General features: G+C 40.2%; 1 protein-coding gene across 16 annotated transcripts in view; it reads right to left on the minus strand.

The window, feature by feature from the left end:
* KLHL32 (kelch like family member 32) overlaps positions 1-16,832 on the minus strand; it is a 233,644-nt gene that overhangs the window by 68,161 nt on the left and 148,651 nt on the right. For 6 of the 16 annotated variants that reach the window (XR_014267505.1, XM_082475232.1, XM_082475239.1 and 3 more), the window contains one exon: positions 11,196-11,411. The exons of 5 other annotated variants lie outside the window; for them this stretch is intronic. Coding sequence is in view for 7 of the 11 variants with exons in the window: in XM_082475232.1 (XP_082331358.1) it covers positions 11,196-11,411 (216 nt within the window). In the remaining 4 variants the exon portion in view is untranslated. Of the gene's footprint in view, positions 1-593; positions 6,613-11,195; positions 11,412-16,832 lie in introns of those variants that run through there. 5 more of the 16 variants (XM_082475240.1, XM_082475233.1, XM_082475238.1 and 2 more) reach the window with 5 other exon arrangements.

The following is a 16,832-nucleotide window of genomic DNA, read 5'->3' on the forward strand; positions in this document are numbered from 1 at the left end:
CAGTATTGCAAAACAAAGGAAAGTTTTTTAGCTGCAAAAATTAATATGCATGCAACCTGTGGTGTGCGTGTGTGTGTGTGTCTACCTGCAAGCGTGTGTATGGTGTGAACCCCACCTGTATATGTGTAAGAGACAGGGGACAGGGTAGTTTTTAACCTCTCTACTCAAAATTGTTACATAAAACTTAGGCCATTTTATTTGCTAGATTGTGAGTTGGAACAATACGCTAAGGGTACATAATTAACAAAGTAAAAAGAATTATTAAAAACAGCCTGGAATTTTCCATGCAATATTTAGCAAAATTTGTCCACTCATAGCTAGACCTCATTTTATGGGTTAATTGCTCACAGCAAAAGTATTGAGAATGCACAAAATTCCCACAGTTCTACTTACATGTAAATATACCTCAAGCAGGATATTACTAAATCTGTCATATGACTTTCTGTAGCATTTCAAAGTTTTCATTCTGACTGTTTTTATAGGAGACAATTCTCAAAGGAAGATATCCGGCACATGGTTAAAACGCAAGTATTTTCCAAATCCATCCTTGTTCTCCCACCAATTCCTTAAGCACCCCATCCTTCAGTAGTCACCTTACTTCTCATGTGCACACAGGCGCCTCCAGCAAGCTTTATCAATGACCGGGCTCTGTCATCTCCTGAGGGCTTCGTTCTTCTCCCAGAGTGGCACTGGCTTTTAAGGCACAACTTCCTTCTGCCCGGAAGGTAGTCTGTATATTGGTCAAATAGGAGTGGCTTTGCGATACTGACAGCACATGGGATTTAAAAGATTTCCTAGCTGGTTCACAGAACAGGATGATGAAAAGCAGGCTGACCTGGGTCAGTACCTGTTCTAACCTCTCGAACCCAAGAGGTGTGGAATTCATCATTCGAAAGCACTACACAGCCCCTCTACATGGCCTAAGTCATACAAGAGATGAAAAGAGCAGAAAGATTCTTCAGGGGACCTGGCAACCTGACAAATCAACCCCTTTGTTTACTTTATTATTTACTCTTTCTATTGGGCTTCACTCCAGAGTATACAGTCCCAGCAGTGGGCAGAATAAGAAATCACTTACAGCCCTCGGCAGGTTCAATGTCTTTCTCACAGCCGAACAGAGGGGCCCCTAAAGTCTATCTGTCTCTTAACTAAGCGTTGTCCTTTCTGGATGGAGAAGTCTAGTTTTACTTTCAGCTGTGAGTAATTTTCCATTGTGATTGGCTGACCTAGAGTCAATTTAGTATAATTTATGCCAAATTACATTGTAATTCACCTAGAATTACAAATTAAAAGCTATATTAAGAGCAAATGAATTAATCAAATTAATGATATTATGCTCACTTGTTTTAAAGTGTTAATAAGACAGGTCCTCCTAAAACGTTTAAACTTCAGCGCACCATCCATCACTACTTCAATTACCTGATTTCCTTGTGTGGCCAGAGGAGGTGGCATGTGGGCATTTCTCATCAACAAGAACACACACAAAGAAGATAAGTGCATTCAGCTGGCCCGGCTCTTTTTAGCTTCTGTTCTTGAAGCATAAGTAATATCTGTGCCACTTACTGGAACTGACTTGAAATACTTCCTATCGGGACTTCCCTGGTGGTCCAGTGGTTCACCTGCCAATGCAGGGGACACAGTTTCGAGCCCTGGTCCGGGAAGATCCCACATGCTGCAGAGCAACTAAGCCCGTGAGCCACAACTACTGAGCCTGTGCTCTAGAGCCCGTGAGTCACAACTACTGAGCCCGCATGCCACAACTACTGAAGCCCACACTCCTAGAGCCCATGCTCCGCAACAAGAGAAGCCACTGCAGTGAGAAGCCTGCACACCGCAACTAGAGAAAGCCCACACACAGCAACGAAGACCCAACACAGCCAAAAATAAAGAAATAAATAATAAAAATAAATTAATTATAAAAGAAATTTTTTAAAAATACTTCCTATAGACAAAGGGCAACAATGCAAAAACCTGTGCTATTTATCTTTAGAACCCATCAAATATTTTTTTTTGCTAAGAGAATTTTTCTTCCTGGTTATGTTTTGTCTACCAGAATATCGAAATCTGTTTTCATCCCTCCTTTGTGGCATCTCAAGTAACAAAGAGGTAGTCAGATTAAGGAGGAGAACCTCACCACAGAGAATGCATTACTCTGTATTGTGGACACAAAAGAAGTATAAGAATTATCTTTATCTCTGAAGGCAGCCCACGATTACTGTCTTAGAATGGCCACCTTTCCCCTCCAGGTGTGTTGAGTTGAGAGATGTTCTTCCTTGTTTTCACTTGTAGCACAAGTCCTGGAGGCAGGAGTGGGAGCAGCAGGGTGTAAGGATGTCAGTATTCAACAATAAATGCCAAGGCTTCCCCAGACATCTCTTTGGAATATAAACTAGTCTAGAGCCTCCAGGTCACTCCACGGCTAAGTTTAGATCCTCTCCTCTAGAATGCCCAGAACAGGTGATCTCCATGGTCTGACATGACCAACTGGCATGAACACCATGGCCAGCGAACACTCAACTGGCTTGATAAGGATTCCTATAGAAATAGTTTGGCGATGCAGGACATGCGGCACAGGCTCACTTCTACTGGAAAGAGACTAACATTTATCAATACTAATGAATTAATACTTTTCTCCCTTTCTCTTAAACCCCATATCTAGGCCATCACCCAGCTGTCAATTTCTGCTGCATAAATTTCTCAATTTCAATATTCGGGTATAAAATGAAGATATCATGATTAATCATTTCCATTTATTCCATCCACACTCTAACAACAGTCTGCAGACTTCCCACCACGCAGTCTGTAGGGCTGCAGCAGAAATAACCACGCTCTAGGTTCTTCTTCACACTGATTTAAATCTCTTGATCGGATTTTTAAGTGATCCTCCCTTATGGGCCTTCTCTTCCTGCTTTACACTTTATCACTTTATACCCTGAAGGAATGAAAGGCGGTTCCCTACCTCTGCCAGAATTCGCCATTCACTCCTTCTCAACAAACCATCTAGAGCCTCAATTTTCCAGGCTCTGATAAAGAAAGACCCTCAGCGACACTTTCGTGTATGACTTTTATTAGAGTCATTTTTGCAACTTCCCAGAGCTGCACAACAGGTGAAAGTGAAATTGGTAATTTATTAGGAAACGTATACTGCTGGCTCACTCATTACAGAGTAATATGACCACTTTGACTTTTGAGACGATGTATCAGGTACTTTGAGTTTCTGTTTTCTTAGAGATTTGGAGTATTTGAAGAGAATACAGTGAGACCCACATTGAAACTGTACTGTGAAGGGAGTCAACCATTTATCCTCTGTGAGTTTCCATTTCCTCACTTGTTAAAATCTGGGTAATACTTGCCTTATCAACCTTAACGAGGCTGATGAGAGACTTGAATGAGATTATGTGTGCAAAAATGCTTAAAAAGTATAAAGCTCTCTAAGGATTGTAAAAATTATCATTGCTGCTATTATTATTGATGAACTTCTGTGCCTAGCCTCGAGGTTTCCACCTCATGTTTAGCATATAGTTGGGTTTTATTTTTAAATCCCTGATAACCCAGGTAGCAGCAATATTACTGCCGGCTACCAATGCATAAGTAATATTTTCCAGTCATCTTTTTCCTTCTCACAGTAGCAACAACAAAAATATCAGTCTGGAAACAACATGAATCACAATGAAAATTAGAAGCAGAGAACATAAATATGTTATATCTCATAAATCGCCTTGTTGTTCTGTTGTGCTCATTTAAAAAAAAAAAAAAAGGAAGGAAAAAGAACTATTAACTCATGGGAACAGCAGCACATAAATACAAGTCAGGTCTCCTGTAATTTCCGATAATCACTGCCCCTCACAGCTACTTGACAACACACGGCTCTAGCGCTGAGGATCAGCTGGAGCAAAGTCCCTCTGAAATAAATGGGTCATGTGTCCCGCAAAGGCACACCATCCAGACAAACAACAGCAGGGCCACTAGTCAAGCTCCTCGGGGATGAGTCCTCCCAGAGGAATCCGCTGCATGTAGATCAGGACGAATGACTAAATATACACTCTGGCAGCTTCGAGCACCAAGCCCTGAAATAGCAGAAGCGCTCAGTGTCTAGCTGGGGGCCCTCCAAAGGATCAAACATCCTCCAGGCACAGCACTATTTGGGATGTGAACAAACCACTATTTATTCTCTTCACTAACATTTAGCAAAAAGGAAATGGAGATATCCTCATCACATTTGTAGAAAAGACTGTAGCTACCTGGGAGGGAATGCCAGAAGTTTCAGGAAGAAAATTGAGAAGTGGTACACATTTAATTACTTTAAGGAATGGTTAAGTAAAAAAATAAAACGAGATATCATGAAGAAGCCCAGAAAGTGCCTCTCCAAAAAAAAAAAAAAAAAAAAAACAAATAGTAATGAGACATGCATATATGAAATTAAACTGAGGAAGGGTGCAGATATGATGAAAGATTGCAATTTGGGCGGGGGGGATGAGGGAATGAGAGTTCTCAGGTCACAGTATTTTATTCCATTTCTCGTTACCAAGGTCCTAGCGTTAAGAATGAGGACATCACTTAGCGGAATTTTTTGATTAAATGGTCACCCGCAGTTTGATTTCTTTGAGGCTTGGACTGTACTACAGGGATGGACAAAGGTTTGCAAAGCTGTTTCGAGGGCACATACAATGAACAAGAATTACCAATGAAAAGAGCACTGAAGAAAAGGCAAAGGGACACTGGGTGGTGTTGAAATGTCCAAACAAAAGGATTTCATTTTCCAATCCACCCATATCATTTCAACACGGCCAAAATTAGCACAGAAATCACTACTCTTATTTGGCACAGGTCGGTCCCCACTGGGAAGGAATCGGGCGCGGGGGGAAAGAATAGCAAGTGGAAAGTTCCACATCAGACTCTGTGAGATCCATGAAAGCAGGGCCACATGGGACCTTTCTGCAACCGACTGCCCAGAACCCATCACGCAGCAGCAGCAGCGGTGCTTGAGAGCACGCGATTGGGTGGAGTAGACACTCGGTGACTCTTTAAAATGAACGAAAGATTGAATTAAGCACATGGAGCAGAGAGTCAGAGTTAGCAACGTGACACAGGCATGAAGGCAGGCAGAGCTGGCCATTACCCCTTCAATCTGCAGGCACTACACCAGAGAACAGGAATGGCCAAACCCTTCCTAATTTCTTTTAAAGTCATGGGATTAATTTGATGCACCTCTCCGTCCACCACGCCCAAGTATTTTTGCACTTCTATTATGCATTTAGAAGCTGTGGGCCAAAGTGGGAAAAACCCAAGAATTAGAAGACGTGAATTTGATTTCTAGCTTTGTTACTTCAGTTTCCCATTTGTGACACAAAGCAAAGGAGCGCAAAGCAATGCGAGACGAAGAAGCACTCTGGAAACTGTGATGTGATATTCAAATGTGAAGTATTATGATAGTATTGTTGGACACACAGTACTGTTTGAAGTCCTTGCTTCTCCCTGGTCAGACGTGCATTTGGGACAGTTTATCATCTAAGAGATAAAAGGCGAAAGCTGAGTACATCACTAGTGTCGTCTATTTCCCAACTATAAAGGGATAGTAGCTTTTTGTTCACTTTCTGGGACTCCTTTTGAGGAAAATGATTAAATCAAACTCTAAGGTGGGTAGTTTGTGGAGTAGATAAAAGCCCAGGAGGGGCTTGTCAAAAACGAAAATCACCGCATCTGAGGTGGTTGACTACTCTAAACAGTATGTGACTTACGTCTCTAGAGATATAAAGCGAACGTGTTATTAACAGTATGACTTATGGAAGCAAATTTCCAACAAAAATACCAGGAAAAACGCAGTTTTAAAAGGTGAAACTCTCTGTGTATACCAATTTTCTTAGAATAAATCCAGCCTTCTGTAGGAATAGTAGGATGTCTTATTATCCATTCAGTACATTTTAATATGAAAACTATACATTATTGTTTTTATTTATTATTTATAGAGTGTAAGAGAACAACACGGTAGCATTCAACACAAACCCTACAGGCACAGCCTCTGCCTCTGGGGATGTAGAATCAAAGACAGATGTAAACATGATTACCTCCCCAGCCACAAACCAGGTGACATGGTCCCTCTTTGCCAAACTAAAATGGGACATGACTAGGATAAAGGGGACCCTCCCTGCTAAGGTCTGATCTTGTCTGACATCAGTGATGTGACCACTGAATTGTTTGGTCCTGTTATCCACTGAAGTCCAGGCAAAGTTAGACTCAAAATATAAGGAGGAGCCCTCAACCCAAGGTTAATAAAGGAAGAAAATCACTGACATATGTACTATCCTTATAAAATAGTAAGATAAGGACTTCCCTGGTGGCGCAGTGGTTAAGAATCCGCCTGCCAATGCAGGGGACATGGGTTCAACCCCTGTCTCGGAAGATCCCACATGCCGCAGAGCAGCTAAGCCCGTGCGCCACAACCACTGAAGCCTGCGCCCCTAGAGCCCATGCTCTGCAACAAGAGAAGCCACCACAATGAGAAGCCCATGCACCGCAACGAAGAGTAGCCCCTGCTCACCGCAACTACAGAAAGCCCGCGCACAGCAACAAAGACCCAATGCAGCCAAAAATTAATTAATTTTTAATTAATTTTTTTTAAGTAAGATAAAAGTAGGAAGCAGTTAATAGATTAATAATTAAAGGTAAATAAAACTTCTCCACATTCAGAAATAAAGTTAATAAATCTCTTTAACCTAATAATTGAACACTTTTATAAAGCTTTTTACCCCAGGATCTAGCTTCTAACACTGTGCCCAGCACATAATAGGCGTGTGAGAAATACCCATTTGTACTTCCACAAACTATCCATTTTTAAATGTCCTTCTTGTTTCTGCTACTTCAGAGATGAAATAATAATCCAGAGAGCTAGATAATGGTTTAAAATCAGAAGGATCCCTCCCAATTGCGGTAAGGCCTGGAGAGGGAAATGGAGTTAGCTAGCCTGTACCCTGCCTTACACTCCATGGTTTGGGACATTTAGTAGGTGCTCAATAAATACTGATGGGTGGACAGCCACACTTTCTCCCTATGCTAGCAAATGTAAGAATTTACATTATATTCAGGTTTTTCTACAAACTGTACTCTCATGGAAAGTAATCTCCTCCTCATTCTCAGAAAGGAGAACCTGAGATATAAAAGGCAGAGAATGTACTTTCCTGAGAAAAAACAGATTAGCCAGCACTTCCTATGAAATGAAAACAGACCTAATATGTGGGAGTGGTATGGAACTGTTTCATGATTTCACTCTAAGTTTTAGAGCAGGACCCCCTGGCTCAGTAGTCTGAAAATATACGTTGAATCTAACAGGAGAAATTTAACAGGGCCCTGTTGAAACAAAATCCTAAGTCAAAGCTAAAACCGGAAAGCAAAATAAAACAGTGGAGATTTGCCAGGTCACGGATGCCAGTGACCTCACGCCCCATGTTTCTTCCTTGGCTGATTTGCTCATTTTTTAGTCTCCTCTTTCTTTGAGCCCAATAACCAATTTAGTGTCTTTCATCTGCAACCTGAGAAATTGCTGGCCTTGAACCCTAAGACCAAACTGTTGAGCTGAATCGAACTGAACTTTTTTAAAAAAGGATTTTTTGAGGGGACTTCTCTGTCCTTATATATCCAAAGTGTGTTTATGCTATGGAGAACAGTATGGAGGTTCCTTAAAAAGCTAAAAATAGAACTACCATATGACCCAGCAATCCCACTACTGGGTACATACTCTGAGAAAACCATAATTCAAAAAGAGTCATGTACCACAATGTTCACTGCAGCACTATTTACAATAGCCAGGACATGGAAGCAACCTAAGTGTCCATCGACAGATGAATGGATAAAGAAGATGTGGCACATATATATACAATGGAATATTACTCAGCCATAAAAAGAAATGAAATTGAGTTATTTGTAGTGAGGTGGATGGACCTAGGGTCTGTCATACAGAGTGAAGTAAGTCAGAAAGAGAAAAACAAATACCGTATGCTAACACATATATATGGAATCTAAAAAAAAAATGGTTCTGGAGAACCTAGGGGCAGGCCAGGAATAAAGATGCAGACGTAGAGAATGGACTTGAGGACACGGGGAGGGAGAAGGGTAAGCTGGGACGAAGTGAGAGAGTAGCACTGACATATATACACTACCATATGTAAAATAGATAGCTAGTGGGAAACAGCCGCATAGCACAGGGAGATCAGCTCGGTGCTTTGTGTCCACCTAGAGGGGTGGGATAGGTAGGGTGGGAGGGAGACGCAAGAGGGAGGGGATATGGGGATATATGTATACGTACAGCTGATTCACTTTCTTATACAGCAGAAACAACACAGTAGAGCAATTATACTCCAATAAAGATGTTAAAAGAAAAAAAAAAAGTGTGTATATGGGGCAGTCTCCACATTACCTGTGAATATAAAGTGAAGTTAATGAATACACCAAGTAGTTTCAGGCTATGGAAGGGAGGAAAAAAATGTCTCGGGGGGATGAAGAAGGCTTCTGTGAGAGAGGACACAAGATAAAGTTTTAAAAGGTCAGATGGAAAAAAAGAGGAGACAAAAAGCACGATCTTGGGGGATTTCATAGGTTTCCAAATTCACAGAATGGTTATCACGGCCTGCAACACATTTTAGCAGGAAAGGGACTGGATAAGGGACAGCAGGAAAAAGTAAAAAAAAAATAGTTTGTTCCCTGAGGATAACTTGATGGTTCTTATGACACATCTTTAGAGCCAAACTGCATGAAGTCTGGTGAATAGTAAAAATTGGGCCTTTTGCCAAATAAAGGGAATATCCCAGATTACATTATCAGTAGATTAGACAGTGGAAGAGCCACATGCGTAGATGTGTGTGTGTATGTTTGCTGCATTCTCACATAAGTTACCAGTTGCACATAATCAAACAGCACTACCCCTCCATCCGCTTTTCTATTACTTGTCCTACTTTGTGCCAATTTCCATTTTTCTCCCCAACACCCCTTGTTTCACTGTCCTTCTTTAAGACATGGGATAGGGATTTGTCAAAGTCAATGAGCACTTTATTACAGTGAGAACGTTTCGTAATGAACAATTCAGCAATTTAATGAGATTCTGTAGATCTGTCTCCAGCCTGTCCATCAAGTTTCACTTCTATAAAGCACCCTGACACTAATCCTCTGGCATACCCAATCTTCACCCTGGGCTGAATATTAGATTCTTCCATGGTATATTGCATTACTAGTATAACCTCAGCAAAAATCATGAACTTAACTATACTTGAAGCAATATAACTGGACTGATTTGATTTTTATCTATTGGGTTGAGTGCGAGGGAATTACTTATTTACTAAGATAAAGCAAAAACAGTTTCTTATTGCCTACTGAATGACTAAATTGATAATATTTATGTGAGTCTTTTAATCCTTTCTTGAGGACCAGGTATAAGAAAACATTGCCTGCAGCAGAAAGCAGCTTTTGAAATTCTACGTTATAAAATTAGTAACATTTAGAGAGGCAATTATGATAACTCTTATGTGAATAGTATGGAATTTTTTGGACACTCACACATCTGTACATTACCATGTCGATATCGGGCAGTGCCTTCAACTGTGCCACAAGAAGAGAAGCCACAAGGATGGTTGGCTCACATCTCAATTAGGTTAGAAATAATTAAATACAGAATTCATTCTAAGTCTTTGTTTTTCCCTTTGGGAAGGAAAGAAAAATTTGGCAGTTCCTCACTTTGAGCTGACCAGAGTAATTCTGATGATTTGTGTTTTCCATAGGTAATGAAAATTCATACCAAAAACTCACCCTCACCAACACTTTTGACCTCTGCTTGAACAACCATGATGAGAAATACCTAAGAAGCAGAAAGTAATTTATGGCTTGTATTTTTTCACTGATATTTTCTTCTCAAGACAGCGTGGAATACTGGAGAGATGAGGGCAGGTGTCAACAAAGCTGGATGTGAAGGCTGGCTCTGCTCTGTAACCCTGAGGCAAGACACTGAAGCCTCGTTTTGCTTGTCTGGAGGATGGAATGATAATAACCATCCTTCAGGCCTGTTGTGATGATAAGTTAATAAGTCTGCAAAGAGCCCGGGTCCTGAAAGGCCCTCGGTACACTGCAGGTCTTATTATCCTCACTGGTGGAAGCAACAGTGAAGAGGGAAGTTGCTGATTAAAGTAAGATAAAGAAAGAAATAAGGGAGAAAGGCATTGGGAAAATTAGCAATCAGTAGAATCAGATGCTGATAATTAACAGCTACCTATGACTCCATTTTGTCCAGAATTAAAGTATTCTCTGAATGTCATTTGATAAGATACAAGGTATTCACTGCCTCATCAACTAATAGAAGACTTCATATTTTCCCTTGTATTCTGTATATAAATATTTTTCAAATGATCATGAAATCTTGAAAGTATGGCACCCTAGAAGTAACAGGATGGCTTAGCCACTGCTTCAGAGAGTAAGACAGACAGTATAAGAAGCAGGGGAAGATGGGCTCTGACTGTTTCCCAAAGACACCGTGTGGATTGTTCAAGGATAATCACTGGGGATGAGCAGAAATGGATTTCAATTGAATAATCAAATTGAAAACACAAAACATCCTCCTGTCCCCTAGGCAAAGGGTATCTGAAAAGAATGCTATGTCAGGTGAAAAAGCAGGGCTTAGGAAAATAGCAATGAATGCAGAATGAACTAAGGAGGGAGATTTTTCCACTGTGAAGGGAGGAGAGCTTCCTCTCATTTAAGGTCCCAGCTGCTCTCTGCTGCAACAAAGAAAGGTTTCTGAATTGTTTACAGGAAAGCCCAGAATTTATTCTGATTCCGTTGGTCTTAAATAGGCATAAATACCACTTTACAATCCATCCTTCTCATATTCAGTTTAAGTAACTATGTTTCGCAGGGGAATAAAAACCCTTGACTCTTTCTGATGTAACCACCTTAGGTTCTGGGAAACCACGGTGAGGGTGTGAGGAACCTCACCTGCGAGTCCCTGAGTTAAGCTGAGTGGGCTGAGGCCTCAAGCCTCAAGGGCTGGTGTTCTCCAGTTACTTGCCCATCAAGGAGCACTGACTTCTAGGACTTCAATTCCAATGTGGACCAAACCAGACAAAATCGTTGTCGTCGTTCCTCAATCCTTTCACATTTAATCATTCCTTTTAATCACGACTTCACGCCGAAAGAGGACCCACGCAGAGTGCCCTTACCTGCCAGATCTGCTCTTCACTCAAGGAGGTCAGGCGGTCGCTCTTCAGGACCTCCTGAAGCAGACAATAAGGGAGCGTTAGAATGTCTTCTGGGCGACTCTTCAGGAGCTCAGAGAGATGTTTCACTAAGAAATCGATCACTGCCTTCTCCAACAAAGTGAGGTTAAAGAGGTCAGCAAGTCTGTACAGATCCAAGTAATTAAAGCTATTTAATTCCTGGTGCCAAAAAAAATGGAAAAAAGATCTCTTAGAAATCAATCCAAGAAAGAGCAAGCAAGAAATTCAGACTGACTCCCTAAAGTCTGCATGACAGGAGTGGGAGAAAGGGAACTGCACTCCACTGATAATGTAAAAAACAACAGCAACAAAATCCTCAATTATACGGCTCTGGGCAGAGAACTGTTGTTCTAGAATTTAACATTTTTCCTTACTTTGCCCCTCTTAAAACCAATATACTTAAAGACATCTTTAAAAAGGGACAGAAAGGGGTTTCTGGTTTTACTGGCTAAAATGTTACTTTGCAACTTTTAAGAAACATTTTACCAAAGAAAACAATTTGTCTACCATATTTTATAGCTCTCAGGTGGTAAGTTTTTTCTACTAAAGATAATATGAGGGCAGGTAGAGTGGGAGCTATGACTAGATGACAAAAACTATAGCCCTACTCTTCTTCTAAAACTTCAAATTAAGTACAAATTTGAGTTAAAAACAACCTATCCTGACTTAATGAGCTAAAACAAAGATTTTTACATGTAAAGTCTCAGGAAATGAAGACATCGCACAGATTCCTGTCCTGAATAATTCTATATTGAATCCACCTGAGATGGACGATTTATAATTGTTCTTTGCATTTTGTTAGCCTCAAAAATTCAGGCAATCAATGACAATCTTTTCAAAGAGTTTCTATAGCAATGCTTCATTGTGGGGGGATTCTACCTGTCTCTACAAGTTCTCAAACTCAGAGCCAGAGCTCTAAAATAATGCCCCCAGAGAGCCAGGACACCTGTGAAACCTTTGCCTTGTAACTCTGCAAGAACCATAGTGGGCATGCAGGTTTGTTGATAGAAAACTTACCTATTTCAAGTAGATTGAGAGTGGGCTGTGTCCTAGTTTTCCCTCATTTTCAACTTGCAATTATTATTACAATATTTTCTAGGAACTTAAGGAATGCAGAATACCATCAGATAGCTATTTTACTCCACTGATTTATTAGGTATTTTCAACATACTTATCCCTTTTTCTAGTAATCTAACAGTATTAAGAGCTCTTTCTAAAATCTTTATATTCTATTTTAATGTATCTGTTTCCATAAAATTTTAAGGTTTAAAGGAATATGTTCTAAATCGGCACTGTCCAACGTGGTAACCACTAGCCACATGTGGCTACTGGGCATTTGAAATGTGGCTAGTGTGATTTGAGATGTGCTGTGTTAAATATATACTGAAAGCAAGGAGTAAGAAAAATAGAATATAAAATGTCCCATTAATAATTTTTACATTGATTGTATGTTGAAATGGTATTATTCTGGATACAGTGGATTAAATATATTATTATCATTAATTTCGCCTGTTTCTTTTTACTTTTTAATGCAGCTACTAGAAAATTTAAAATTAACATATGTGGCTTCCATTAAGTTTCTATTGTACAATGCTGTTCTAAATAATGAAATGTATAATGAAGAAAATGTAAAAACAGATCTTAGAGAAACAGCTGCATCATCACCACGGCTACCTGATTCTTTTTTGTTTGTTTGTTTGTTTTGTTTTGTTTTGTTTTACTTTAGATTCTATTTCTTTTGGTGGGAGATGACACTTTAATTACATTCCTAACAGGAGTCAAGCTAGATGACTTCAGGAATCAACCATAAGATTCTGGCTCTTAGTAGCTCTACTGGCCAACACAATTGAAAAGGAATAAATACTTATCTATAAAATGAAGTTTACCACAGTTGACCACTAAAATCCATTACAACTCAAATATCTAAGGGTCCACTCGTAGCCATTCAATTAAAATATCTGGGCTTCCCATCCAGCAGATTTTATCAAAGGAATACTGCATATTTTGCCTCCAGCACCAATTTTTTCAAGTAATGTTTAAGCTTATTCTTCAAATCTTACTTTTTCCTATTGGTAAATTCTACTACGGGAGGAAAGAAGATGTAACCCTTGCACATGGCGCTTCCACAACGAACCTTAGGACCATCTCCTCGGGATGAATAAGTTATTTCTGGTCAGTACATCTATAAAGCCAGTTTAACTGCTCCAGGACCCTGGATACGATTTCAGTGTCCCAGTAAGTCACTCTGCAGTCCCCCAGACGCGTGATGGGGGTCGGGGAGCGGTGTCAGTGCCTTTCAGGTACCCTGGGCGCATGAGCAAGCCCTGGTTCAAGGTCCTAGGGCACCACACAGAAAGATGAGCATGCAGAGGCGGAAACAAGCAAGCTCTGTAAAGTAAAAGGTGGACGGGCACAGCTGAGGAACAGTGATTTTTTTTCTCACTCATTCTGCCAAAAAGACATATACGGCTGTGAGTTTGGGGCTGGATTATGTAGCGGCAATCAAATATTCTTTATTAAGCATCTTTATATCTTTGTATAGAAACACTGGGTTTCTTCCGATTAGAAGCCTGCAACTTAAATACAGGCCAATTCAAAACTGCGGACAACCAGAGAATTAATTTAATTTAATACAGGATTTTAAAAAGTGTGCTTCTTTTCTGCTGTGTTTCTTTTGAATGTAATTATTTAATGCCTGCTTCCACAGTCCTGAAATGTTTTTGTTTCCTAAGGGTATAATTTTATATAACTCCCAAATCCAATCTAACACAGCATTTGATATTAGTGGAGAACTAAGGCTAAATGCACAAGTGTCAATGGCTAAGTGAAGAGCAAAGTGGAACTGAACTGACACATACCCATGCACAAGAGAAACAGCAGTTAAAAGTCTGCTCCTGGACTTCCTTGGTGGTGCAGTGGTAAAGAATCCGCCTGCCAATTCCGGGGACACGGGTTTGAGCCCTGATCTGGGAAGATCCCACATGACCCGGAGCAACTAAGCCCGTGCGCCACAACTACTGAGCCTGCATGCCACAACTACGGAAGCCCATGCGCCTAGAGCTCGTGCTCCGCAACAAGAGAAACCACCGCAATGAGAAGCCCGCCCACCACGACAAAGAGTAGCCCCCGCTCACTGCACCTAGAGAAAGCCCGTACGCAGCAATGAGGACCCAACACAGCCAAAAATAAATAAATAAATTTTTAAAAAGTCTGCTCCCTATCTTTACCTTTTCATTTCTCCTCTCTTCTGCTTAAAAACATAATTTCCCCAAATCTCCTGTGCTTTTTATGTATGTCAAAGGTTTCCGTTCCCCTTGCCATGCATACTTAGCACCTCGGTAGTCACACTGTGTAAACTGGGGAGTTGAGGGAAAAAAGAAAACCTTCATTGAGGTCTTGATACCACAATATACGCTCCTCCTACTGGAGCCAATGTGTTATGTGAGTCTTAAGCAAAATCATCACTTCTTGTTCTTTTGGCTAAGACCATATGCAAGCAAAATAATCACCAATAATGCTGCTTTTAAGGATTCCCATTAATGTGATTAAGGAGGTGGGAAGCAATGGTTAAACTGCATTAAATGCTCACCTGTAATACTCTGCATGGAAAAAAAATCATCACTGTTATGAAAGTAGTGCCATTATGTTTCTGGTTATAAAAAGTAATAAATTTGTCCATTTCATAAAATTCAGGAAGTACAAAGTATGGAAAACAAAAATGATTCATATTTCACCATGCAGAGATACTCACTATTAATGTTTTTGTATATATTTCTAGACTTTTTTGAAAGAAGTCTTTTATATATCAAAGAAAGAGAAAGAACAATTGTATTCAGGAGCAGAACAAACTGTCAACAGCCATAGGCACTTGGAGGCAACCCAGGTTGATGGAGAAGAGCAAAGGCCATAGAATCAGGTAGACCTGGTTTAAATCCAGTGCAAATTCTTATTGTTGGCTATGACCCTGGGTCAGTCACTGATCCTCTGTTATTCCCCATTTACAAAATAGAGAGTTCACCCAGTTCATAGGGTCGTTGTGGAGATAATGAATCAAAAGCACTTACCGCACGGCTTGGCACATGGAAAGTAGACAGTAGATTTGGCAGGCAAGGAACAATAAAGTACATTTGAGCATTGTTGTTTGGCATCCATAATCCCTGATTCATCACTGATGCAAGGAGGTCAAAATAGAGAATGTGGTCCCTTTAGATATCAAAGTCTTAAGTAAGCTGCACCATTAAATCAGGGAAAAGGAGGATAGCCCCAGTAAAAACCATGCAATTGAGCTGTAAACTGCTTACATGTTAATGCCTCTCACATCTATATTATTAGCCCAAATCTCTCTCCTAAGCTCTGAATTCATTTTCCCAACTGCCGATAAGAGGACATCTTCTCTTGGATATTCCACAGCTATACTGAACTCAAAATGCCCACACTGAACTTATTTTTTGCAAACTTGCATCTTCTCCTTGTTCTAGTTATGAGATTGTCTCCCTTCTCTTACATTCTGTGACGTAGAAATCCAAGTACCCAGGTAGAGGCAGTGGTTTTGAATTAAAGTTACAGCTCAGCAACAAGAAACTCTCTTGAGTAAAAGGAAAATTTTTTTCTTTTATTTTTCTAAAAAGGTTTCATTTCTGTCACACTGCTTCTCACTTTAAATCTAGTTTCTATTCAGAATTATGGTGCATACATTGTTGTTCTTTGGGGAATCTTTTTAAATAGTATTTATTTTCCTCTGGGTTTAGGGCTATTTGGCTTTTCTCTTCCCTTCTATTTGTTTCTTATAGTGTGAACAACAAGTCAAATAACAGAAGAAGAACCATAAAATGTGTCCCCAATACTATACCAGCTATGGAATAAACACCAGTTTTCCAAGCGCAATAATTCTTAAACCTTATATATTCCCCAAATTCAGTCTTTTGGTGTGGCTTATTTCTCTAATTAATTAAAATGGTTATTCCCCAGATTAACTATTGAATATGGTAGGGAAAAGAAAGCACAAGAAAAGGAAATACTATCTTATTTTGGCTTACATTCAAATGTAATTACTTTTGTGAGGCAAATTACTGGGTGGTGACGACATGAGTGGGAGGAAGTAGGGCAGTTTGGGGGCGTGGGTAAACCCTGTGGCCCTTGTACCAAGCCAGGGGAGGCAAAAAAGTCCACCTTTGTGATGGATGTCTCCTGGTGGGGTTCTCATCTGTAGCTGAGTGATTGGCCATTGTATTAGCAAGTGTCTTTCAATATCCCAATTAAGCAAGTACTAATAATTAGTGATGAAACTCCATACAAGACTCTCTTTATATCATAAAGAAAGATTAGAGAAGATTTAAGCCTATCCCTGAACCAATGTCACCCACACTCACTTGCATTCTAATACACTTTCTTGAATGGGAGAAAATGGTGCAGCCTTACAGCTGAGGTCTGCATGTTCACTGCACATAACCCACAGCCTAGCTCATGTATGCCACAGCCTAGAGACGTGCTGATGCGTGCCAACAGTGATACAAGCTGAGAATCAATAATGCATATTTCTAATACATAGTCTATCTTAGTTTCAGTCACACCCATGTTGTG

This window comes from Balaenoptera physalus (assembly GCF_965194825.1).
Source record: "Balaenoptera physalus genome assembly, chromosome: 9".
In the NCBI taxonomy this organism is placed as follows: domain Eukaryota; kingdom Metazoa; phylum Chordata; class Mammalia; order Artiodactyla; family Balaenopteridae; genus Balaenoptera; species Balaenoptera physalus.